Source organism: Balaenoptera ricei, chromosome 6 (genome assembly GCF_028023285.1).
Source record: "Balaenoptera ricei isolate mBalRic1 chromosome 6, mBalRic1.hap2, whole genome shotgun sequence".
NCBI lineage: Eukaryota > Metazoa > Chordata > Mammalia > Artiodactyla > Balaenopteridae > Balaenoptera > Balaenoptera ricei.
The window spans coordinates 112,388,022-112,415,061 of NC_082644.1; the positions used below are offsets into that span (position 1 = coordinate 112,388,022).

The following is a 27,040-nucleotide window of genomic DNA, read 5'->3' on the forward strand; positions in this document are numbered from 1 at the left end:
CAGAGAGCAAAAAAGGGCGATGGAAGCACAAAAGGGTTATCTGGTGGGGGGTGGTGTCAGAGAAGGCGTCTTAGAGGATGTTACAAATAAAAGCTGAGTCTAGAAAGAAAAGTATATATAGTCAGGTGAAGAAGAGGGGGTAGAACATTCCAGGAAGATGAAACCAAATGTGCAAAGCCCCCAAAACATGAAATATCCTTGAGTTGTTGGAGAATTGGATTATGTGGGAAGAGCAGCAGAGGGAGAGGGAAGGGATGCCAGAGGTCTTGAGAATCATTCTGAGGAGCCCGACTTTACCTAAAGACTGCAAGATGTGTGAGGAGTATGTGTTTTGGGGGTATTGGGGTAGTAGTGGGGATGGACAGAAAGGGCCCAGCCTCTACTCACCACCCTTATTTAAATCTCCCTCATTGCTTTGCTAATTAATTTCCTGACCAGCCAAGTTCAAGGTCTGAAAAGATATCTATGCCCAGAGATGGGGGGCATAGGCTGAGTGTAGGCTCACACATGACAGCTGTATTTTTTAACAGTTAATTTTTTTAAATTTTGAGGCTAAGTTTAGATTTATAGAACAATTGCAAAAACAGTACAGAGATTTCCCGTATACTCTACACCCAGCTTCCCCTTCTGTTAACTAAGCCTACATAGCCATAGATCATTCATCAAAACTAGAAAATTAACTTTGGTAGAACACTATTCACCAAAGACTTTATTCAGATTTTCCCAGTTCTATTAATGTCCTTTTTCTGTTCCAGAATCCAATCCAGGATCTCACAATGCATGCAGCTGTTATGTTTGCATAGTCTCCTCCAATCTGTGACAGTTGCTTAGTCTTTCCTTATCTTTTGTGACCTTGACACTTCTGGAGAGTATTTTGTAGAATGCCAATTATTTTGAAGAATATTGCTCAATTTGGGCTTGTATGTTTTCTCATGATGAGACTGGGGACAAATCTATCCATCCCTGTGTGTGTATATGTGCATATGTATATGTGTGCCCTTCTTAGTGATCATATCAGGGGGTACGTGATGTCAATGTAAACACACTGATGTTACTCTTGATCTTTTGGCTAAAGTGATACCTGTCAGAATTCTCTACTGAAATGTACTATTTTTCTCTTTGTAATTACTAAATATTCTGAGACTATTCTAAATATTCTGTTTCTGTTTAAACCCATGCTCTCTTATTTTAGCATCCATCAGTGGATCTTGCCTATAGCAACTACTATGGTGTTCTAATGGTGATTTTCTATTTCCCTCATTTTTTCTACACTTACTAGAATTCCTCTATAAGGAAGAATCATCATTCCTCTATTTATTCAGTTCATTTTATCAGTATGAACTCATGGATATTTTATTCTTTGGGTTATAAAGTAATATATATATATATATAATTCTCTGGGTTAAAAACTAATATAAACTAACATATATCTAAATATCTGTATCTATAGCACCTTCTAACTTTCTGGCACCACAAGATGCTCCAGACTCATCTCATATATTCCCTGCCTCAGCCCTAAAATCAACCAGTTCTCCAAGGACTCCTGATTCCTTTTATTGATATTTAGAAACCAAGATATGGACGCTAGGTGTGCTCGTTACTATTGGGGGTGTCATTGCTTCTAGCCCCTCTCAATGGCTGAGCTAGGAAATACATGTATGTATACCAACTCATGTATCTATACACACATCTATATTTTTTTTATCTATCTAAACATGAGTCCATATTACAACAACCTCTGACTCCAATCTAGCACCAGAGGTTTCATTCTAGCCTTCCCCTTTCCTGATTTATAACTTCTTTCCCTGATGTGAGAAACCCAACTCTCATTATCAACAGTATTATTTCCTTATTTGTTCAACCCTAGTATACAAACAAAGTAGTGAAAGAATTCCTAAACCATAACCTTGAGAGAATCAAATTTATAAACCAGAGTGCTTTGTTTGTATACAGTTCTTTTTGTCTTCAGTTTTAACAGTATACAGTCAATACAGTATACTATTTTCCAAGGCCAGCTCCTTTCTTCCTCGTTCCCTTCAGTGTGGCTATGTGATTTATTTGTAATATTAGACTCATTTGCTATATGCTACAGTCTCTCTCCACCCCGCCCCCTCCACCATACTGGTTGCTTTAAAAAAATTTATATACAGTGAAATTCACTTCTTTTGTGGTGCTCAGTTCTATAGCTTTTGACTATAGATGCATAAAATTATGTGTCAAACACCATAGTTCCATCACCCCAAAAATACTCCAATGGCAACTGCAATTTTAATTCTGCTTTCTCAGCACCAACCAGGAGGTGGCAGGGTTTCTCTCTGAGACGCAGCCTTCACCATGCAACTGAGCCTGTCTGCTCTGCATGCAAATGGGCCTAGGAAGGCAGCTCTACATCCCTCACACCTCATGTGTCATCTTCTCATGGCTATGGTTAGACGGGTTATGTGGGTAAGCTTCTTCCTCCCTGAAATAGGCAAGTTTGGCTGAAAGCCTCAGAATCTCACACTCTTGACTGAATAAGCAGGACGATTCATCAGAGAGAGCAGTCAAGAAAGCAACTCATAAATATGCTTTGATAAAATACTCTCAGTGAAGGCAACAAAGGAAGATGAGAAAACTGGAGACCAAAACCAAGTCAGATGACCAGACTCTCTCTTCAAGACATTACTTGGTGGCTTGTAAGGATTTCTGCAGGAGTAAACTGATAGTGGGGAAAGGAGAGGATTTCTAGGTAGCAGAAGGAACCTAAGCACAGGCAGGACAGTGCAAGGCATGCTTGAGGTACAATAAATTCTGGACAAATGAGGTTAGAAACATAGACAGGGGACAAAGTTGGTAACAGTTTAAATGCCCTATTAAATGTTTTTATCATTCAGTAAATATAGCACATTCCAACACGCAACTAGTTATCCCATATGGTAGACATGTGAAGCAGTGTGTTGTCCGTGTGGTTAGGTACAAGTTTTGCTTGATTAATAACAAATTACATTTTAAAAATTATTAACTGTCAATACAACAACCACTAATCCAACTACCTGTAAGTCATTTTACTTCCCTAAGCTGCCTCTGTAAACTGAGGGTAATAGTTAACAATAGGGTTGTTATGTGTATTTAATGAGATAATGCATAGAAAGTATATAAGACTTTTTTGGTACACACAATGCTCAGTAAATATTAGTATTGTAAGTAAATTATAAATGACCTATATTTACCTAAATGCCCTTCTATATCTCTCTTACCTCTCTTCATAATAGGCAAGTTTTCAAAAAATTCTTATTATCCCATACACAATTTAAAAAACCAGTCTGAAGTGTCTGCTACAAAACCAATTTGAACAATTCATTAAATCTGACTAATCCCCACCCCATACTACTACTATGAGCTCTTAACACCTTGCTGGTTATTTTATATACATTGTCATATTTAATCCTCTACAGAGCTCTGAAAGTTAAGTATTATCGTACCATTTTAAAGGTAAGATTTAGCATCAGAGACATAAAGCAAACTGCCCAAGGTCACAGAGCTAGTCTGTCACCAACCTCTGCCCTCCTGAGCCTCTATTCTTTTACTGAACTGCACTGCACCGCTCTCCACCCTCCATGAGAATACTCCTGAAGTTCTGACATTGGCCCTCTTTCTCTTCTGTATCCAAGTTCTCTCTTTGGGTGATTTCTACCCACTAACAAAAGTTTACCACCTCTATGCCAACAGCTCCACAAACTTCTATTTGTAAGCAGGACTTTTCACTGCAGTTCCAATCCGACTTCCTTAGTGGACATCTATGTGTGTGTCCTTCTCAGGTACTTCAAATTCAGCACCTACCAAGGCCAACATTTTGCCCCATTCTTTTATTAATTCATTTACTATTAATTCGAATGATCAGCTTCAACCTCTGGTACTGCCCAATACTCAGTATGTCACCAACTCCTATCAGGTGAGCTTCTCCCACATCTCCCCATCTGTGCCATTACTTTCCCCTCCTCTCCTTCAGATCCTTCATACCTTTCTTCTGGACTCTTCTAAAAACTTTCTAGGTGGTTTTTCTGCTTCCCCCACCCCAATCCATTCTTCAAAGCTGCCCTCTGGATTAACCCCCTTAGAATACTGGTTTATTCATGTCATCTTAGGCTAATGGCTCTTGGAAAACTTCCCAATAAATCCCAAATTCTTCACCAACCTGGATGCAGATTTCTGGGTATGCCCAACCTGAGTATGCCATGCTTGTACCAAACAAAATGATAACACATTCAGGGGACCTACTGCCTTCCTGCCGTTTCATATAAAATTCCTGCTTCCTTTCATCATGCCCTGAAAAAAGAACTAGTGGAGTATATTAATCCTAGTTAGTGCCTGATTGTTAATTGGGGTCTTGCCACATGGACCCTGTGCATTCATTCTCACAGGATCCTTAACATCTCACCAGTCTTTTCTTCCACCTAATCTGGGAGATCCCTGTAGGCAGATTCATTTTTGGGTTATGAGTACACAGTACAAGTGCAGGCTTGGGAAATGAATAACTTCAAGGCTTAATGGCTGACACTAAAGATAAAGTGATGGGTGAAGCGTGGGCCACAAGCACCACTCACCCTTCCGGTTCATCCCCATCTGGAGGCATTTGAGCAGGCGGCAGTACTGGCACCTGTTCCTCTGCTTCCGAGACATGACACAGTTCTTGTCACGACTGCACCGATATACCCGCTTGTTGCAAATGCTCCTCTTGAAAAACCCTTTGCACCCCTCACAGGAGATGATTCCATAGTGCAAGCCTGTGGCGCGGTCCCCACAAATGAGACAGGTTCGTTGTTCAGCCCGATCATCTGGAACAGAAACTGAACATATGCAAGTTAGAGCACAGTGGAAATAATGGCTTTAAGCCTGCAGATCTAAAATTAGCAACCCTGGATAGACCCAAAACATTACCCTCTCCAGGCTAACTGGCAAAGAGGTGGCATCTTTAAAGCCCTTGTTGTAGGAACAGACTCCTGCATCTACCTGTAGATACTGCAAACATAGCCTAATTAAAAAAATAACTCACGTTCCTTCCTCTGAGTTTCATCATCACTTGGACCAGTAACCAAGTCAGAAACCTGGAAGGTATCTTTGACTCCTCCCTCTCCCTTACCTTCTTTAGCGACAGCCCATCACTTCTACCCTGTAGGAAGGTGGTAAGGATTACTTATCATGTATGTAAGTGCCCAGCATATGGTATATACCCAATAAATGATAGTTATAATTATTAACAAGTGAAGAAGCTTCCATGCCCAGCTAAGCCATCCACGCATCCAACAGATATATACTGAGCAACTATTCTCTTCTAGGCACTGTTGTAAGGCATGGATACAGCAATGAATAAAAGACCCTGGTGAAGCTTACATTCCAGCAGAACATCTACTCTGTGTCCAGGCCCTGTACTAGATATTGGGTATTCAGAAATAAATCATCATAATCCCCACAGTCAAGGAACTCACTGTCTAGCAACAAATAAGTTAGTCAAAGCAGAAATTCAGGCTGGAATATAGCTCTTCACTTCCTCTTCCCTCAAATTCCACTTTGGACCAAGCAACTGCCAAAGAACAGGCATATGACAAAAAAAAGCGCCTTGGTGAACTATGTCAGACCTTGGTAGCGGGTCCAAGAAACCTCCAGCAGAGAAAGACAAATATCATATTATATTACTCACATAGAAAACAAACTTCTGGTTACCAAAGGGGAAAGGGAGGGAGGGATAAACTGGGAATTTGGGATTAACAGATACATACTACTATATATAAAATAGATAACAAGGACCTACTGTGTAGCACAGAGAACTATATTCATTGTCTTGTAATAACCTATAATGGAAAAGAATCTAAATATGTATATAACCAAATCACTCTGCTGTACACCTGAACACTGTAAATCAACTATATACCTCAATTAAAAAAACAAAAAGGAAAAAAGAAACCTCCTGGAAAGATTCTGATCTGTGCCAAGCACCTAACACATGTTATTGTGCTGAATCATCACAACAAACCTAACTGAGGTACCCTTATTTTACAGCTGAGGAAACTCATGAAGCTCATGAGGTAATATAACTTTTCAACAGTCACCCATCTAGTAAGAAAGGGAGCTAGGGCTGGAACCCCCAAAGTCTATGTACCTAACCAACATACTCTGTGGCCACGGCAAGGCAAATCTATCCATTCTACGCAGGTAAGTCAAGCCCTTCCCTTGGGAAACACACACACACACACACACACACACACACAGCTAAAAAAAAGCCAAGGTCTCCCTTTGTAAATGAACAAACAGAAAGAAGCAAACTGTCCCAAATGGTGCTCATCCAGATGTCAGATAGAGATTTCTGCACCTCCGATTCTTATAAGGGACTTGAAGGGTATTTAAAGCATGTTTACATTCATTATCTCACTTGTACCAAGACCGGGGCATGGATTATTTTTATCTTATAGATACGGCAAAGAAAATTCGGTAAGTACCAATCGTGTACCATGCAATGTTCAAGAAGTTTTTACTGTCTTATTTATTCATTTCAATGACTGTGAGAGGTATCTTTATCCCCGTATTACACAATCAAGAATCTTAAGAGTTAAGAAAGAGCCTTAGAAATTGGCTCGAACAGACCTTTACCTGAGGCATGAAATGAACTCCCTCTACGATATTCCAAGACAAGGGGTTGGAACTCTACTTGCACATATCCAGTGACTCAATAAGGTACTTCATTCCATTCATTCCATTTTAGATAGTTTTAATGGTTCAAAAGCTTTTCTTTACACTGAGCCAAAGTCTATTAACCTGAAGCTTTCCTCATTGCCCTGAGTTACGTGCTCACGGGCAAAAAATAAATGTATAACCTAGCCTAGTTCATATACCAACCATTCAGAGATTTAAAGATAAGTGGGGTTCCTAACTGTGAATTTTTCTTCTCCCATTTCTTATTCTTAATCATATAGTATCAAAATTTCTCGTAAAACAAAGTATCCAGAACTAAATGGTTTGATTTTCTTAATTTAAGACTCAATTAGTTTTCTTTATGTATCTGCAGCTATCGACACCAGTATACACATAGTATTTTATAATTCTCGACACTATGCTATAAAAATGCTACACATTTTATAATTGGAAAAAAATGAAGCTTAAAGAGGTAAGGAAATTTAATTGGTTATATAATCAGGAGTGGAACTGAAATTAGAATTCAAGACTTTCTGATTCTGAGACTGCTGTATTTCCAATCCGCCCTACATTTAATTCACATCTGGTTCACAGACATCTAAATCCTGAAGTATTTATCACATATAACATTAACTCATGTCTTTCTTGTTCCATTCTTGGGAAGGGTAGGATTTCTAAACCCAACAGTAGGACTTTACACTTGTCTCTGATCAATTTTATCTTTATATAAGAAATTCTATGTGTCATTCTGGTCTATGGAACTCTTTGGGGATCCGGTCCTGCCACCCAGTATATTAGTTATTTCTCACTCCTCCTCCTTTTCTCTAATATTGTATGGTCAATATTAGATCATTTTCATTTCCAACCTTAAAACAATATTCAACAGAAATGTGGCCTCAGGCAAGCTGCTGGAGCCCCTTCTCAATCTGACTTAACCAAATTAACCATCTGGAAACAGTTGTTCAACTAGTTTGTCCGTTGATTAGGCCAGACATTTCTCTATCTTATACATAAGGATATCATGTTATACGCCTCACTGAAATTTTTCTATCTTATACATAAGGATATCATGTTATATGCCTCACTGAAATTTCAGATTCATTACATCTACAGTATTCTTTGACTAGTGAGCCTAACAACACAAAGGAGATGTTCATAACCATTCAGCACTCTTAATCTATTCAATGTTCTTAATCTGTTAGTCTACCTGAAAATATAATGGGAAAAAAATCAGGCAAATAAGCGCTTCAAAGTAGAGACTATGGGAAGAGAGCCAATATTTTATAATAATTTTAAATGGAGTATAATCTACAAAAATACTGAATCACTATGTTGTACACTTGAAACTAATATTGTAAATCAACCATACTTCAATTAAAAAAATATATATATATATAAAACACCACCACCAACAAAAACAATAGCAACAGAAACAAAGTAGAGACTATGGCTCTTAGTAACTGTAGTGCTCAGTAAGATGACAGAGTTGTTGATGAAAATCTGAGGGTTTGAAAAATGATAGGTATTTAAAACTCTGAACAAGGCAGCTTGCTATCTACAAAAATAGCAATGGGTTAAAAAATAGTAGGAGAGAAGACTCTAACTAATTTATCAGAGAAGTTCAATGTTTGTCTTGATCAGGAATACTAGAAGGTAGAAGGACTCAGACAGTGTACTCTAAAAATACCATTTCCTATGAACAGGAGCCAGGACTCCTAAGAGAAATGGTTGATTTCAGGTTTGAGGCAGAATGTATACAAGATGAGTCTTGTACTACCCAAGACTAATAATGGGGTTATGTCAAAAGGATACAGGGAGCAACATAAAAGCCTCCCATTGGCCTTAAATGGAGCAGACTATGCATCAAAAAGAATAATGATGGCAATGGATTAAAACACTTCAGATATAAAAATCAATGAGTTCATAATAATATTAAAAAGAAAAACTTCATTAGTTACCACTGGAGGTTTCTAGGACACCAATTCAGTATTCTGAAAACTGATGAATGAAGGGAAAAAATATCAAACATTAAAGTAAAAACTATTGGAATCTTCCTCTTTTGCTCTCCTCCCCATGAGAAAGAGAAGAGAGGAGGGTGAACACTAAGACAGTTTTTAAGAACTTTAAACTTTAATTGAGAAGACTGGCATTAGGTAAACAGATTTGCCTGGCAGTCAAGGGAAGAGGCTTGGGTGGGGAGGTAGAGTTGAACTCGGGCCCCATGGCAAGGTAAGTCTCAACTCAATGATGGAAAGGAAAGAGACAACTGTCAGCTCTACAAAATCTTCTGAGCAGAGGCAGTAGAACACAGAGATTAAGAACTTGGTCTCTAAAGTCAGAATCCTTGGGTTCAAATCTAGGCTCTGTGACTTGCTAGCTGTGTGACTTTGGAAAGCTTCTTAACCTCTCCAGAGGTACCTCAGTTTCTAGTCTATAAAATGTGGATCATACTACCTTCTTCAGGGAACTGTTGTGAGAATCAATGAGTTAACAGATTACCTATAAATGACATGGAGCTCTAGCTTCCTCATGGTCTGTATTAGAATGAGACAGCATTACGAACTCTCAAGTACTAGACAATATTGTTGACTGCCTTTTTTTTTTTTCCTAACTTAAAAAACTTAAAAAATTCCACTAGCACAAAGGAGGAGTATTCAGTCAGTCTGGTGGCAGGGTAAGGTAATAACAGATTTCCTAGAGGAGGTGAGTTCTGAAGTATGCCTACCAGTTAGACAAGTGAAAGGAGAGGAGAGTATAAGCAGAAGAAACAACTGGCATATAAAGTAGTAATGTCTCAATTTTGGCGCTAGAAACCTCTAACTTGGGTTTTCCTCGAAACAATCTGATTCATTTCTAAAATAGCCAATATAGTTTACTAAGCTTCAGCAAGACTAACTCAAGATGAGTTACCCAGAAATATCCACAGATACAACATCAAGTTATGTCCTACCCCTCTATATGTAAAAGTCATGATTTGCCCAGAATTTTTTTCCTGCAAGATGTTCTCAAGGATGCTTGCTGGTTACTCATGAGAAATAAATGTAACCACACATGGGCACTGTTAGAAAGAAAGGTAACATGCTTGTCTTTGCTATACTCTTTCAAAATTTATAAACAATCTTAAGAATTTATTTTTAATCAGAAATGATTCTAATGCAGGTAACAGGAACTATCATATAATTTTCATTTCTTCACACGTTAACACTCTCGAGTAGAGAGAGAAGGGCTAATGCAGAGCTCGGTTAGGGTCACTATGGACACAGATTAATCTTCAGAGGCAGAAACATCAAGTTCAAAGGAAATAATGAAAATGATGAATAAGGCAGCTGATATGGTTGGCTTAGAAGATTAATAACAATCTGAACCAGGTAAAAGCCCTAGCAACGTCTCTTCAGGGTACCAGTGACACGTGCCTGCTCACACAAATTGATGTTCCTGTTTCTACATCATTTAGCAAGAACAAAAAGTAAATGAATACAAGGATATTTATAAATGAATCTATCTGGTCGTCAATCTGACCAGAATTTTACAATACTGAGGTTCTTGCTTTATAAAAGTGGCAGGACCCCTTAGTTACACCTAACCAAGATTATACTGCAGTATTAAGTCTCAATCAAAAACATTAACAGTGGGCTTCCCTGGTGGCACAGTGCTTAAGAATCCACCTGCCAATGCAGGGGACACAGGTTCGAGCCCTAGTCCGGGAAGATCCCACATGCCACGGAGCAACTTAGCCCGTGCGCCACACTACTGAGCCTGTGCTCTAGAGCCCGCGAGCCGCAACTACTGAGCCCATGTGCCACAACTACTGAAGCCCGCAAGCCTAGAGCTCGTGCTCTGCAACAAGACAAGCCACCGCAATGAGAAGCCTGCGCACCACAACGAACAGTAGCCCCCGCTAGCTGCAACTAGAGAAAGCCCGTGCGCAGCAACAAAGATGCAACTCAGCCAAAAATAAATAAATAAATTTATTTTTAAAAAAAACCAAACCATTAACAGTAACATCTGGTACCATGACTGCTACACAGAAGAAGCTCATTTTGTTGAATGAATGAATGAACGAATGAATAAATACTATGGCTTAGTGCAGTGTTTTCGAAATTATGTCATAACCCATAGCATCACGACTAGCATTTTTGGAAGAAATGAAAGAAAATATCAAAGTGCATCACATGTAGTAAGGGTAAGATATTGTGAAACCTTTCTTTCAATTAAAGTGTGTGCGTTTTATGTCTGTGTGTACATGTGTGCAGTGGATCACAATGTACTATGGATCAAACTGTAAAAAGTTTAAAATACACTGATTTCGTGGTTAAGACACACTGGGTATGAATTCCAGCTCTGCCACATCCTAGCTTTGTTAACTGTGGACACACGACTCAGTTCTCTTAAGTCTCACTATCAACTGTAAAATAGAGATAACAATAGTACTCACCTCATGCAGTTGCTAGGGAATAAAACGACTATAGGTATACAACAACAACAGCTAACATGTACCTGGTGTTTATTATGTAACAAGTTCTGTTCTATATGTGTCACATATAATAATTCACTCATTCCTCACAACTCTATTATCCCCATTTTGTAGATGTAAAAGACTGAGGCACACATAGGATAAAAAATATGCCCCAGGTCCTCAACAGGACCTAGCTATCTAGTAGGCAGCAGAGCCAGGATTCTAAGCAGACAATCTTGAACCAGGATCTGAGACCTTTCATACTACACTATACTGCTTAATACAATTCCTAATATACAGTAAATACAATAAATGTCAGTTGTGCTATTGTTATTAAAGATACATTTCCTGTAAGATCAGAACCTGATAAAAAAATTGCAACTTATGAAACATTCTGGAAAGTATTTTGTTTAAAAAAATCCATCTTAACAGCAATAAATAGTGCTTTAATAAAAAAAGAAAAGGCTTTGATAGAAATCAAATTATTATTATTAAACTCTTGGCAAATTAGGAATAGAAAAAAAACTTGCTTAATATGATAAAGACTATCTAAAGAAACCTGTACCAAATATCACACTTAATGGTGAAATGCTTTAAAAAACCTTTTCTTTTGAGATTGGAAGACAAGGATGGCCCATTATAAATACCTTCATTCAACATTGTACTGGAGGGTCTAGCAAGCACGGTAAAATTTTTAAAAAAATACAAAAACTAACTATATTTCTATCCCAGTCACAAACAGAAATGAAATTTCAAAAGATGCCATTTACAATAGCATCTAAACATATAAAATACCTAGGTTGCAATCTAATAAAGACATATAAGATCTCTATGTAAAAATTTTAATACACTTATTTAATGTGAAATTGAAGAATATTTCAGTAAATGGACAGGTATGTTATGATCATAGGTTGGAAGAGTTGTTATTGTAAAGATCTACAGAGTCAGTAAAATTCCATTCAAAATCCCAATTCTGTGTGTGTGTGTGTCTGTGTGTGTATACCTGACAAGCTAATTCTAAAATGTATATGGAAATGCAAAAGAACAAAAATAGCACAAATACTTAAGAAAAAAATAAGATGACTTTATCTACCATATATCAATATTCATTTTAAAGCTATAGTAATTAAGATATCTTTTACTGGCTCACAGGTAGACAAACAGACCAAAGGAACTGAATGGAGAATCCTACAACATCATCATACATATATGGATATTTAATTTATGATATGAGTGGCACTGCAGAGCAGTGAGGAAAACACAATTCTTTTCCAAGAACAATGTTGGGACAATCAGATACCTAATACGGAAAAAAAAATGAAACTTGATTCTACCTCACCCCATGCAAAATATTTAATTCCAAGTAGACAGCAGACCCAAGTATCAAAAGCAAAATAATATACCACTCAGAAGATAATAAAGAAGAATATCTTCATGATCTTGGGATAGGAAGAGATTTTTTTTTTTTTTTTTTTTAATTGCTATAAGATCATTTATTTTGAGGGCAGATACTGAGGAACACATATAATTAATAGAAGGAAGAGATTTTTGAAACAGGCCATAAAAAGCACTAACATAAAGGGAAAACATTAATCAAATTGGACTACATTAAAATGAAGAACTTCAAGAGAGTGATAAGGCAAGCCACAGTGTGAAAGAAGATATAAGCAATACACACAACCTAGAGTGCTCACATCCAGAACATATAAAATTCCTTTACATCAATAAGAAAAAAGCAACCCAGTAGAAAACTGCGCAAGAGACCTGAACAGGCATTTCACAAAGGAGGCTATCCACATAATCAATAAACTTATGAAAAGATGTTCAAACCTATTATTAATCAAAGACATGCAAATTAAAACCATAGTGATACACTATTACACATCCATTAGAATGGCTAAAAATTAAAAATGACTTCAAGCTATGGTGGCAATTTGGAAAAACTAACTTTCACATACCATTGGTAGAAGTGTTTATTGGTACAACTACTATGGAAAAGTGTGTCATTATTAGAGTTGAAGATACACCTACCTTATGACCCATTCCCAGGTACATACCCAACAGAAATACATGCACATGTGTATTAGGAGACAAGTTCAAGGATGTTCACAACAGCATGCTTGATAAAAGTCCCAAATTAAAAATTACCATATATTCATCAACTTACTATAGATAACAGTGTAATTCGTACAATATAATACTTTACAGCAGTAAAGATATTTTAACTACTGCAACAACATAGATGACTCATACAAACAGTGTTGGGTAAAAGAAACCAGGAAAAAAAGAATGCATACTGTAGGATTCCATTTGTATTAAGTAAGTTAAAACAACAACAGCAACAACAATAACAAACGAGCAATAGAGGGGAAAGAGACACAGAGTGAAGAGACTGCTGGGGTGGAGAGAAGCTTTTGGATCCTGTCAAGGTTCTATTTCTTGATTTGGGTGGTGCCTGTTTTATATTAATTCATTAGGCTGTAAATTTGTGTTTTATTTACTTTTCTCTAAGTGTTATATTTCACAATAAAAAGGTTGAAAACAAAAGACAGCAGGGCACTTCAGGAAAGGGAAATGACATCATCAATAGCAAAATGAAAGAACACAAATGTAAGGTGTGTTTGAAGGAACTGCATAGGATATTATAGTTAAGTAGAGAGGAATGGTCAGAGATAAGTCTAGAAAGCTAGTTTGGAACAGAGTGCAATAGATTTTATCCTACTGATAAAAGGCTACTGAGATTTTAAAATAGAGGTAATGTCTGGATCAAAGCAGTATTTTAGGAATATTAACCTCACAATGATGTGCAGGTTGCCACAAGATGGATGGCATGGGCATCTAGGTAACAGGAATGGTAACGAAGGAATGGCTGAATGGAAGTGAAAAGAAAGCATAGGAGCCCTAGAGACGGCTTGTTGACTGACTAGATTCCAGAGGGGGGATGAGGGGAGGACGGGATAGGAAAGTGTTTAAAAAATGAACTTGAGGTTCTAAACCAAGGTGGCTGTGAGAAATGTGGTATCACTAATAGAAAAGAGTAAAGCAAAAGCTAAGTGAGGGACAAAAATCAATGGCTTTAGTTTAACAGAGGATGTTGGGCAAGTCAAACAGAAGTTTTCCAAAGGCAGTTACTTAGAGGACAATGGTTCAGGCTAGAATGAAGGATTTGGGAGTCATCAACCCATGGGAGAGTTGAAGCTATGGCAACAGATTAGAACTCCAAGGAGGAAGGGGATGTGCAGAGAAGCAGCCAGAAGGTAAAATGGAGACACAGATAGGGGAAGGTAAGAAGTTAGGGAAAGAAAGTGAGATGACATGATCAAAGAAGAAACAGGTAGAGGGCTTCCCTAGTGGCGCAGTGGTTGAGAATCTGCCTGCCAGTGCAGGGGACACGGGTTCGAGCCCTGGTCTGGGAAGATCCCACATGCCGCAGAGCAACTGGGCCCCCGTGAGCCACAACTACTGAGCCTGCGCATCTGGAGCCTGTGCTCTGCAACAAGAGAGGCCGCGATAGTGAGAGGCCCGCGCACCGCGATGAAGAGTGGCCCCCGCTTGCTGCAACTAGAGAAAGCCCTCGCACAGAAACGAAGACCCAACACAGCCAAAAGTAAAAAAAAAAAAAAAAAAAAAAAAAAACAGGTAGAATATAAATCCATGATTATGAGAAAGATAAGGGACAAAAAGGGTTTCACAAAGAAGATGAGCACTGTCAAACACAATGCAGGTCAAAAAGTGTGAGGAATAAGAAAAGGCTCAGAGATCACTGGTGAGAAGTTTCAGTGAACTGGTTAGAACAAAAATCAGATTCAGTTAAAAACAGGTGAGTGGTAAAGATATAAACTTAGTATTTTATTATTATCACTCCAAGAGTGATAGAGAAACATTCTGCAGGAAGAAGCAACAGATTTAAGCAAATGTTTATTTTTTAACTAGGAGAAATTCATATGCATTTAAAGAAGATAAACATAAGAACAAAGCCTTTTAAGAGGAGAAAGAACTGTAATCCAGACATACTTTCAAAATAAAAAGTAATGAAATGTAAAAAAATTAAACATTAAAATTTTTCTTATGTATTTTATTTTTATTAAGAAAAAGATAAAGGTGGACTTCCCTGGTAGCGCAGTGGTTAGGAGTCCGCCTGCCAATGCAGGGAACACGGGTTCGAGCCCTGGTCCAGGAAGATCCCACATGCCGCGGAGTGGCTAGGCCCATGTGCCACAACTACTGAGCCTGCGAGCCACAACTGCTGAAGCCCACGTGCCTGGAGCCCATGTTCCGCAACAAGAGAAGCCACCGCTCACGGCAACTAGAGAAAGCCCACCGGCAGCAACGAAGACCCAACACAGCCAAAAATAATAACAATAAATAAATAAATTTATTTAAAAAAAAAAAAGAAAAAGGTACATGCCTAGTGTCAGAAAAGGAAAGCGATTTACCCAAGGCCACACAGCTAGTCAGTGATGGATCTGAACCTCAACCTTACTACTTTTCCAAAGACAGACTTCCCATTATACAAACTACCTCCTATGGGGGTGGGGTACAGGAAGAGAAGGATGGTATGTATCAAAATTGAGCCTCAGTGCTGCTGCTGCTTTTTTTTTTTTTTTTTTAACCAAAGAAACAACTGGAGTCACAACAAAATCTGTGTAACTAGATGTATTCTTACCATGCTGTGAGTGAGCACTAAGTACCTTCATATGAGCAACCAGTTCTACTTTAACTTGGTTAAATGCAGACCAAAACCTGTTGTTGAAATGCGTCTTACTCTCATACCTCCACTCAGCCCTGCTGTTACAAAAATACCTCCCCAACCCCACGAAGAGCATTTTACCCATTCCAAGGGCTCAGGTTACACAAATTACATTTGGAAACTGATTTTTATCAAAACCTGCTTTTCAGACTGTGATGAAGGCCAGATTTAGGAAATGGAGAGTACAGCTGCTCACTATACCAAAATTATGCTGACAACTCAGGCAATCTGGAACTTGGCTGGCTAAAGGGTATCAAAAACAAAGGGGATCTGTTTCAACTGGATTGCTGGTTCTAACTCCCTGATCAGTTGCACAGTCTAAGTACTGACTGCACTCGGTTTTATAGGTTGCCACTATCTGAAATGAAGGCATCAGGAGGTGTAGCAGAAATGAAATTGGGAACAGGTACCCTTAAAATTTCATTTGTGAACATAGAATTCAAACAGAAATAAGTAAAAATCATAGGATTTCTCCTCTACTAATATATTCTTCCTCCTCTACACTTACCACTATAAAAATCCATTTCCAGAGGCCACACATGGAGTTCCACAGAGGACATTTCTAAAAAATGACATCAGTTGAATGAAAGCAAGTGAGCAATTTACAAGATTGGTATTAACTGAATGTTTGGGAATTATCCCTATATGTCACTGAATGAAAGATGGGAAAAAGACAATGTTACCACCATTAACTGCTTAGGCCTGGAAACACAGATGAAATGGTTCACAAATTACAATTAACTGAATGCCACAGGAAATGAATTCAGGGAAAATATTATCCCATCACTCAACAGGTGGGGGTAAGAACATAAAATTTCAGACCAAAGTCCCTAGTTCCTTCCAGTCTCTTATATGTAGGAATCTTTGAACTAGGAATCAAGTTTCAATTTGCAATGAAAACAGTTTTTTCATATTCATGCAAATTTAGGTTTTCCAGTTGGAGAAAAAACCCTGCAAATTATATTTGGATTGTTAATGGGAACTTTTAAGGATTCCTTGTTCATTTAGGGAAAAAAAGAGTTGGTTGATTCTGAGGAGTCTTCTCTGAAAAAAAACGTACACATATATTTCATTAATAGATAGCTTGGATCCCCGCATTATGGCTCTAAACAAGTAAGTATTTTTGAATTTGGAAGTACAAAGTAGACACTGATTCACTATTTAATAATTATTACTTCTTGCTTCAAATCACCTCTTGACATTTATTCACTAAATAAATATTTGAGGACTTCTCTGTGCCTCTGGAACTATGAATGTGACCAGTAAGATGGCCTTGTTCTAGAAAAGCAGAAGCTGCTCATCTGTGTGATAGTGGTGGTGATGAGGGCTGGGGATGAAGTGAAGCAGAGGTGCTATACCACATGGATTCATAAGGGTCGAGAGTAGTTACTATGGCTCCTGAAGCTTAAACATGGTTCCCTGTAATAAAAACATACCAATCTTGAGAATTCCCTAGCAGTCCAGAGGTTAGGATTCGGCGCTTTCACTGAAGGGGCCTGGATTCGATCCTTGGTCAGGGAACTAAGATTCCACAAGCCATGTGGTACAAACAAACAAAGAAAAAAACCCATACTGATCTTAATTCAATCTGTGGACACTGCCCAACCTGAACCAGCCTGCTCCCTCCTTATTTCCACCAAGAGTTTTCAGCCTTCAGAGTTTAATATCCCTAGTCCCCAATACTGACTTACACAGTATATGATTTCTAGTCCTCTTATCACACTGGTCATCTGCCTTCTCCTCTGGACATGTTCCTGCTTGTAAGGATCTTATGAAAATACGATGCTCACAATCTAGTGTGGATTGATGAGTACATAACAGAGCGGGTCTATTTCCCCTACTCCCTTTTATATGTATATATTTTTGGGCTGCGCCACACAGCTTATGGAATCTTAGTTCCCCAACTAGGGATTGAACCCAGGCCCTCGGCAGTGAGAGTGCGGAGTCCTAACCACTGGACCTGTATACTATGTTTTTAATGAATGCAAATTGGGTTTATCACCTTTAGGGTGTCTGTAATGTATTTGTGACAGTATAATACTATATGACTGCATAAAAGATAATGGATTAATATTATTAATCAGTCCTGAGTATACAGTAACTCAAATCTCTCAGTCTTTTTTTCATGTTTTGCTGCTAAGCTGCCTCATTCACATCCTGTAAACTGGAACTTGGTGCCAAATAAAAGACTGTTTATTGCCTTGTCTGAGTCACCCTGATGTTCCTGCCTATTAAGATGATATGAGCTTTCTCTCCTAGGTTTGGGTGTTCAATAGAAGCCTACAACCCACATTCCGCATCTGTACTTCCAGCTTTTATACAAAATTGGTGAGGGTTAAGCTAGGTTTGTGATCTCAGGCTGTGATCTATCAAAAAGTAACACAGTAAATACAGTGATTTTTTTAATATCAAAATGTATTCATGTTATATTTTTATATTTATAACTTTTCCCAATTTTATTGAGACATAATTGACATATAGTACTGTATAAGTTTAAGGTGCACAGCATAATGACTTGAAATGATGACTTGTGAAATGATTAGAAGTATAGTGATTAAGAGGATGAGCTATGAAGTCAAATCTCTGTCTGGATTCAAATCTCAGCTTTTACATTTGCTAAATGTATGGCCTCAGTTCCCTCATTTGTAAAATGAAGGTAATAATACTACTTACATCACAAAGTTGCTATGAGGACTGAGTTCATACATGTAGCATACTTAGTGCTTAGAACAAACTTAATATACATAAAGTTCCTGGCACACAGTAAAAGCTCAATAAATGTGCGATATTATTATTACTATTATTTTATCACCACCATTTTGTCTCAGGATACCCATCAGTAAAATGAGCACAGTGATTCCCCCGAAAGGTTCCTATGAGGACTAAATAGGAATGTATGAGAAAGTGCCCCATATATTCTAAAATTCAGGATACCTGTGAAGAAAGGTGGTAACTGACCGGAGTGAGCTTCTAACTCATGCCTGGGCCTGCTGGGTTTGCTTGCCAGTCAGGTGCAGAAAAACACCTATAGTCGCGCATATATGGCTTTCCTCAGTGCCTGATTGCTCCCCTCTACATTTACTTTTGGTTTTGGAGATCGCTGCTTAGGTTAGAGAACTAAAAATTTACTTATTAAGCTTTTGCAGCAAACTGCCCTTGAAGGTTTTTTTTGTTTATTTATTTTTATTGTTATTATAAAGTCAAAAGCAACCCCAGCTGTGCATCCCTGTTAGTCACTATTTTAGCTGTGTGACAATCTCTCTAAGCTTCAGTTTCTTCGTCTATGAAGACAAAAATATTCATCTTTCAGGACTGTTGTGAGAATGAAGAGATTAAAATACGTAAAAGATTTGTGAAAGTGAAAATATACACAGTACAATTATACCAAACCATTAAACCAGAGTCATCAAAATCTCCTTTAGGAAAGGATGTATATATATAAAATTATCTTTGGGTTTATTCCAAAGACACTCCCAGGGACTTTCATTAGTGTAGCTTTCAACTGTCAAAATCCTGTGCTTCCACCATCAGACACTCAATTAGAGGTTGATCTGGCTACTGAAGGAGTCACTGAAAAGGATATTACAGACGTTGAAAGTTGATGTGTTTGTTGCATTATCTCAGTTATTTGTGACTTCTCTGATTAGTTGGTCCTGGACTATGGAGTCATTAAATTTCAGAGCCAGAAGAGGCTTTAGAAATAAACTAGTTCCTCATCTTCACGTTATAGATGGAGAAACTGAGGTCCAGAGAATTAAAGTAACTTGCACATGTTTGTGTAAGTAACCTCTACACTACAGCTGTCTCTGCATTTCATTTAGCCTTTAAATAACCTATGTATTTATAATAATGCTGCTATTCTGGATCACATGAATTTGCATACCAAACCTTCTATTCTAGTAACAAAAATTGGGAATACTATGGAATCATGAGTGTTAAAGTGTTAAAGGCAACTTTCTGAAATTTAAATATCGTAACTGAATATAGATGGACCCTCAAAATCCCTATATAGCTTCACACTGAAATCCTTAAAATATATATGTAGACACTTTATATATTGGGTTGACCAAAATGTTTGTTCAGGTTTTTCCGTAACACCTTTCAAAAAACCCGAACGAACATTTTGGCCAACCCAATATATTTAGAGATAGAGTGGACTACTTTATCTGTCCTGATCACTGCTGGACCTATCCATGGAGTCTTATAAAGTGAAAAGTACTCAAGAATGTTTGCTTGATGAATGAAAGAAATTGGACAAGCATCTCAATTCCTTCCTTTTTGAAACATTTTCCTCCCTTGGCTTCTAGAATACCACTCTCTCCTGGCTTTCCTACTTTCTCAGTCTCTCTCTCTCTTTTTTATTATTTCTTTTTGGCTGCGTTGGGTCTTCATTGCTGCACACGGGCTTTCTCTAGTTGCGGTAAGCGGGGCCTACTCTCCATTGTGGTGTGCGGGCTTCTCACTATGGTGGCTTCTCTTGCTGCAGAGCACGGGCTCTAGGTGAGTGGGCTTCAGTAGCTGTGGTGCACAGGCTGAGCAGTTGTGGCTTGTGGGCTCTAGGCGCACAGGCTTCAGTAGTTGTGGCGCATGGGCTTAGTTGCTCCACGGCATGTGGGATCTTCCTGGACCAGGGATCGAACCCATGTCCCCTGCACTGGCAGGCGGATTCTTAACCACTGCGCCACCAGGGAAGTCCCCCGGCCCTTGCTTAAACTACCATCATCTCTCAATTGGATGACCATTCATTCTAATAATGGTTTCCCTACTTCTCCTTGGCTCCCTACAATCCATTTTCCAATCCATTCTATAATGTGGTGGGCAGGCCAGGGTGGGGTGGGTCTTTAAAAATTCTTCTCATTAGACTGTAAATACTTCCTCTTGCACATGAAATAAAATCCATGGCCTATATATAGTCCTATATGATCAGGTTCTGGCCTAATTCTCTGACCTCAGCTAATTCTACCCTTCCTCCACTCACTGGAAATAATCCTTTCTCATTTTCAAAAGAGCGACTTATATCTAGGGAGAGGATTTCAGACGGGGAAATCACAGTACATCAATTCAATTATTTAACATTTCTAAACTGTGAGAATTTAGAATGTAGAATTGTGAGGAAACCCACTGTAGAATTGTGAGAAAACGCCCTGTGTCATAAAGCACAGGCTGGCTCTTAAAGAAAAAGGCTGAGAGTTGTAAAAGCATGAGGCATAAACTATGATTTAAGAATTATCTGGAAATATAAGCAAGCCGCTTTAATAACTACACACTACACCCTTTCCATCTTCAGTCATTCAATTTCTGTAAAGAAAACTCATCCAAAAAGGAATCCGTATCCAGAATGTATAAAGAACTGTCAAAATTCAATAATGAAAAACCAAATACCACAATTTAAAAATGGAAAGACCTGGACATTTCACTAAAGAGGATATGTGGCTGCAAATAAACATGAAAAGATGGTCAACGTCATTAGCTGTTAGAGAAATGAGATACCACAATGAGATATCACTACATATTAGAATGGCTAAATAAATTTTGTTTTCAAATCTTTCCACCACTCTGCTTCTATGTATTCCCACAGTAGATACGTTTATACAAATATTAGTCCTTAACTAATAAATAAAATTACATGTGAACTAATTTTTTAGAAGATTCTGATCACATAATACTTTTCATAAACAGATTTGCTATTTGGATCATTATTTTTTTAATTTATTTTTTATTAAGGTAATATTGGTTTATAACATTAAGTTTCATGTGTACAACATTATATTTCTACTTCTGTAAACCCTACGGTGTGCTCACCACCAAAAATTTAGTTTCCATCTGTCACAATACAGTTGATCCCCATTACCCATTTCACCCTCCCCCATCAACTGCCTCCTCCTCTGGTAACCACTACTCTGTTCTCTGTATCTACATGCTTGTTTTTGTTTGGTTTGGTTTGTTCATTTATTTTTGTTGTTGTTGTTTGCTTTTTATATTCCACATGAGTGAAAAAAATATGGCATTTGTCTTCCTCCATCTGACTTAGCTCACTTAGCAAAATATCCTCAAGCTCCATCCATATTGTTGCAAATGGCAAGACTTCATCTCTCTCTCTTTTTTTTTTTTGATCTGGACCATTTTTAAAGTCTTCATTGAATTTGTTACAATATTGCTTCTGTTCTATGTTTTGGCTCTCTTGGCCCTAGGCATGTGGGATCCTAGCTCCCCCACCAGTGATTGAACCCGCACCGCCCACATTGCAAGGCGAAGTCTTAACCACTGGACCACCAGGGAAGTCCCAAGATTTCATCTCTTTTTATGGCTGAGTAGTATTCCATTGTATATGTATATCACATCTTCTTTATCCATAGAATGGCTAAAATTTAAAAATGACAATACCAAGTGATGGTGAAGACCTAGAGCAGTTAGAACTCTCATACACTGCAACTGAGGATGTAAAATGATAAAAGCACTATGGAAAACAGTTTGGCAGGTTCTCATAAAGTTAAACATATACTTACCATATGACCCATCAAGTCTACTCCTAGTTATTTACCATAGAAAATAAACACTTTGGTTCACACACAAACTTGTACATGAAATGTTTATAGCAGCTCTATTCATAATCACTGCAAACTGGAAATAACCCACATGTCTTTCAAGAGGTCAATGAATCAACTAACATACAATGGAATACTACTCACCAATAAAGAATGAACTACTGATACATACAACAATTTGGATGAATCTCAAAGGCATTATACTGAATGAAAGAAGCCAGTTTCAAAAGGTTACATACTATATGATTCCATTCATAGCACATTGTCCAGAAGATAAAATTATAGTAACAGAAAACAGATTAGTGATTGCTAGGGGGTTAGGATTAAGGTAAGGGAATGAAGGAGTATTTTTTGGTGGTGATGGGGGGGGCAGGTAATGAATCTGCTTTGTATCTTTATTGTAGGGTGGTTACACAAACCCATATTCATAGAACTATGTACCCCTTTTCAAAACCCCTCAATTTTACTGTATGTTAATTTTTTTAGAAAGCATCTAATACTACCTATTCAAAAACATTTTAATGCTTTGATCACTAGGTCATCAACTATTTCACCAAGACCTAAATAAAAATACAATGATTATCTCAGTAAAAACATACACAACTTGCCCTAGAAAACCAGAAGAAATTTTTGGTCTAAACTCGTGAAATAGTCTGGGTAAGATATTATTAAGACTCTCGTATACCACAGGGAATTCTACCCAATATTCTGTAATAACCTACATGGGAAAAGAATCTGAAAAAGAATGGATATATGTATATGTATAACTGAATCAGTTTGCTGTACACTTGAAACTAACGTAACATTGTAAATCAACTATACTCCAACACAAAATAAAAATTAAATTAAAAAAAAAGACTTTCTTTATTAACTAAAAAAATACAAGAGGCCCCATTTCTGTTTGGAACATTCCCCCAGAGCACAAATAGTGTAACTTATTAGAACCATTTAACCAAGGCCTCTCCCTCTGCAGTACCTGGCAATTTGTAACAAAGTTAAGCAAGGCTATAGCATGCTCTCCCTAAGTCCCAGAAGCAGTAATGTCCAGGCCTCCAGTTCTGGGGCGGACCTGTGCCCTTTTCTAGCAAAGTACATTAATCTCTTCAACATATTTGCAAGAGGAGTACTGACAGGAATGTGAGGAGGGCTCTCTTCTGCTCAACAGGGGTAGGGGTATACATTCTCAGACCAAGGCTCTCTCTAGGGTTTCCCTTGCATCTAGAACCAACCAATCTTTCTGTCTTATGTGGGCCTTATAGCTCACCCTGTACTCTGTCAGGTTGTTTTATATTGTTATGCCTTTGCTCATGCTGCTCCTTCTGCCTGGGAGACCCTTTCCTCAGTTTAACAGCCTGACAAACATTGACCAATCTGTCATGATGCCTTCCTGGTTGAAGAAAGAGAATAGAAAAGAGCACTCTTACCTGTGTACAACCTTTGTACCTTCCAAGATTACTATTATTGTGCCTCAGACACCTTGTTGCACTTATCTATCTCCCTCTGCTAGACTGTAAGCTCCACGGAGCAGGGAGAGTATCTTAGTTTTTCTGTATCCCTAATATATAGCTCAATACTAAGCATAGGGCAACCTCTTGTGAATGTCAGTTGAATGAATGAATAGTGTAGCTTCTCTACTTGCAAATCAAAGTGCACAGTTTATAAGAACTCTAGATGATAAACTGATAAGCCATCCCAGAAACCTTATGCCAATGCTCAAAGCTCAGTACTCTGCTACCTAGGTCGCTGCCCAGTTCTAAAATCCTGGTGAAAGAGAGATAAATTAGCATGCTTCAAGTAAAACCATATGTTCTAGAAGGGTAGAAAACATAGTTGCCATACCAAAAGGCCACTTCCTCCAGAATTCTGACCAGATTTAGTATAAAGAGCCAGAACACAGACATGTTGCATTATTGGAGATTCACACTCTATTTGCCAAAAAGTGCTTTTGTAACTACTTTCATATGTAAAACAATGTTCAGAATAAGTGCTGGAGTCTCTCTGCACTCATAATTAAGACCACAAATTATGAAACTTAAATTATGCACAACTATGCCCATTACAAAATCTTTCACAATTACACTCACATTATTTTACTAATGTAGCCATCAGAACCACAGGGTTCTGCTTCCTGGAGGCCCTGGATCAATACTTTCATAAAACTAGTACTCCTTCCCCACCGCTCCCCAAGACTCCCTAAACGTTCATCATTCTCTTCCTTTGGTAAGACTAATGGTTGGTGGAAATAAAGAATTAAGAAACTAAGTTCAAATATTTTTCAGCATATGACATATGACAACTTCCCACACTAAAGCATATTCTACGGTGGGTAGTTTTTCTCTAGTAACAGATTGGTAACCTCATGGCAAGTGTTTTAGTGTACATGACACTCAAAAAAGTATGTGAGGGGCTTCCCTGGTGGTGCAGTGGTTAAGAATCCGCCTGCCAATGCAGGGGACACGGGTTCAAGCCCTGGTCCGGGAAGATTCCACATGCCGCGGAGCAACTAAGCCCGTGCACCACAACTACTGAGCCCAAGTGCCACAACTACGCTGTGCTCTAGAGCCCGCAAGCCACAACTACGGAGCCCAAGTGCCACAAATACTGAAGCCTGCGCGCCTAGAGCCCGTGCTCCGCAATAAGAGAAGCCACGACAACGAGAAGCCTGAGCACCGCAACAAAGAGTAGCCCCCACTCACCGCAACTAGAGAAAGCCCACGCACTGCAACTTAGACCCAACGCAGCCGTAAATAAATAAATAAATAAATAAATATATATATTAAAAAAAAAAAAAGTATGTGAGGATGAGAGCAGAGGTTCTGAGGGAGAATTCATTTCTAAATATTCAAAAGGAACCTAGAATCCTAACAGAACAATGTGACGGCCAGTTTCTTAAAGTACCATTTAAATACGCAATATGGTAAAAACAATGGTATGGACTATACCCAACGACAGGGAGAGAAACTAGTTGTGGCACATCATCACCTCACCCCTATCGTGCCCCCAGTCAATAAAAGACGTGAGGGTAGTAGATTTTTTTGTCAGCGGCAATTAACAACTATCTCATGGCAAACTTAAAAAAACTATGAATGCATGTGAATATGTGCATGTATACATATTATTATAATAGCAACAATGGCCAAGACTTCATAACCAGCACCTATTGGGTGCCAAGACTTTCATTTACACATCTCTTACTTCCACAGACTCAAGTGCATGTGTCTTGGGATTAAATGGCCACTGGGATGGTATTTTCTTTCTTTTTTTTTTAAAGGTCCAAAACATGCATTTGCTGTAGAGCAGTTAGTTAATAAACTTTAATTAAATATATCTGACATTTAGTAAGTTATGCATAACTTATCAGCTCCTTTGAAAAGCAAAGCTAGGTTGCTATAGTCATCACACTGAGGGCACATGCTAAAACTTCTTGGAAGGAAAACGTTTTGCTAACAGTGAATAGGATGCTAACACAGAAACAGAAATGAGATTTAGAGTCTCTCCACATTTTTGCCAAATGCATTCCAGGACTCTAATTTTACTATATTAAGAAAAATAGAAAACTATTTGAATATTCTACTTTGCAACCATACACTTGTAAGAGCAAAAACATTTCAAGAAATGTCTAACAAATGTAGTCAAAAAAACTAAAGAAATATAAGGCCCAAAGTGCAAACAAATCCTACTGCCAGTTTTGAATAATGCTTTGGAAGCTAAATGTTCTTCTTCCTCTCCCAGCAACTGCCCTCAAAAACTGGGGTTTTTTTTCCTTAAATTTTTAATTTTTTATACTATTTTAAAGGTTGTTTTCCATTTACAGTTATTACAAAATATTGGCTATGTTCCCCATGTTGTACAGTACATCCTTGAGCCTATCTTATACCCAACAGTTTATACCTCCCACTCCCCACCACTATCGTGTCCTTCCCCCTTTCCCCCCACCACTGGTAACCACTAATTTGTTCTCTGTATCTGTGAGTCTGCTTCTTATATTCACTAGTTTGTTTTATTTTTTAGATTCCACATAAGTGATATCATACAGTATTTCTCTTTGTCTGACTTATTTCATGTGGCATAATGCCCTCCAAGTCCATCCATGTTGCTGCGTATGGCAAAATTTCGTTCTTTTCTATGGCTGAGTAGTATTCCATCGTGCATCTTCTTTATCAAAAACTCTAAATGAGGAACTTCCCTGGTGGTCCAGTGGTTAACACTCCATGCTTCCACTGAAGGGGGTGAGAGTTCAATCCCTGGTCGGGGAACTAAGATTCAACATGCCACGCAGCATGGCCAAAAAAATTTAAATAAATAAACAGAAATAAAAATTTTAAAACTCTAAGTGATAAAGTTAATATCTGTTAAGCAACACTAAAATTATTTTTCCCTCTTTGTAGCTGAAAAGGAGGAGCTGCAGTTCAGGTAAGGAATTATGTCTGATTCACCTGTGTTCCCAAGGCTCAATGAATGTTGGCTACATAAATTATAATTTTAAATACAGAGATAAGAAAATGAACCACTGATATAACCTCTCAACCAGAAGGCGGAGAGACTGAAGACTCCAAAGTTAAGCAGGGCAATGATTAGTGTGCTAGTAATATTCCCAACTTTACTACCTCACGGTAAGGCTTC

General features: G+C 38.1%; 1 protein-coding gene across 2 annotated transcripts in view; it reads right to left on the reverse strand.

The window, feature by feature from the left end:
- NR6A1 (nuclear receptor subfamily 6 group A member 1) overlaps positions 1 to 27,040 on the reverse strand; it is a 207,171-nt gene that overhangs the window by 29,536 nt on the left and 150,595 nt on the right. For both annotated transcript variants that reach the window (XM_059926570.1, XM_059926569.1), the window contains exon 3: positions 4,584 to 4,826. In XM_059926570.1, the coding sequence (XP_059782553.1) occupies positions 4,584 to 4,826 (243 nt within the window). The remainder of the gene's footprint in view (positions 1 to 4,583; positions 4,827 to 27,040) is intronic.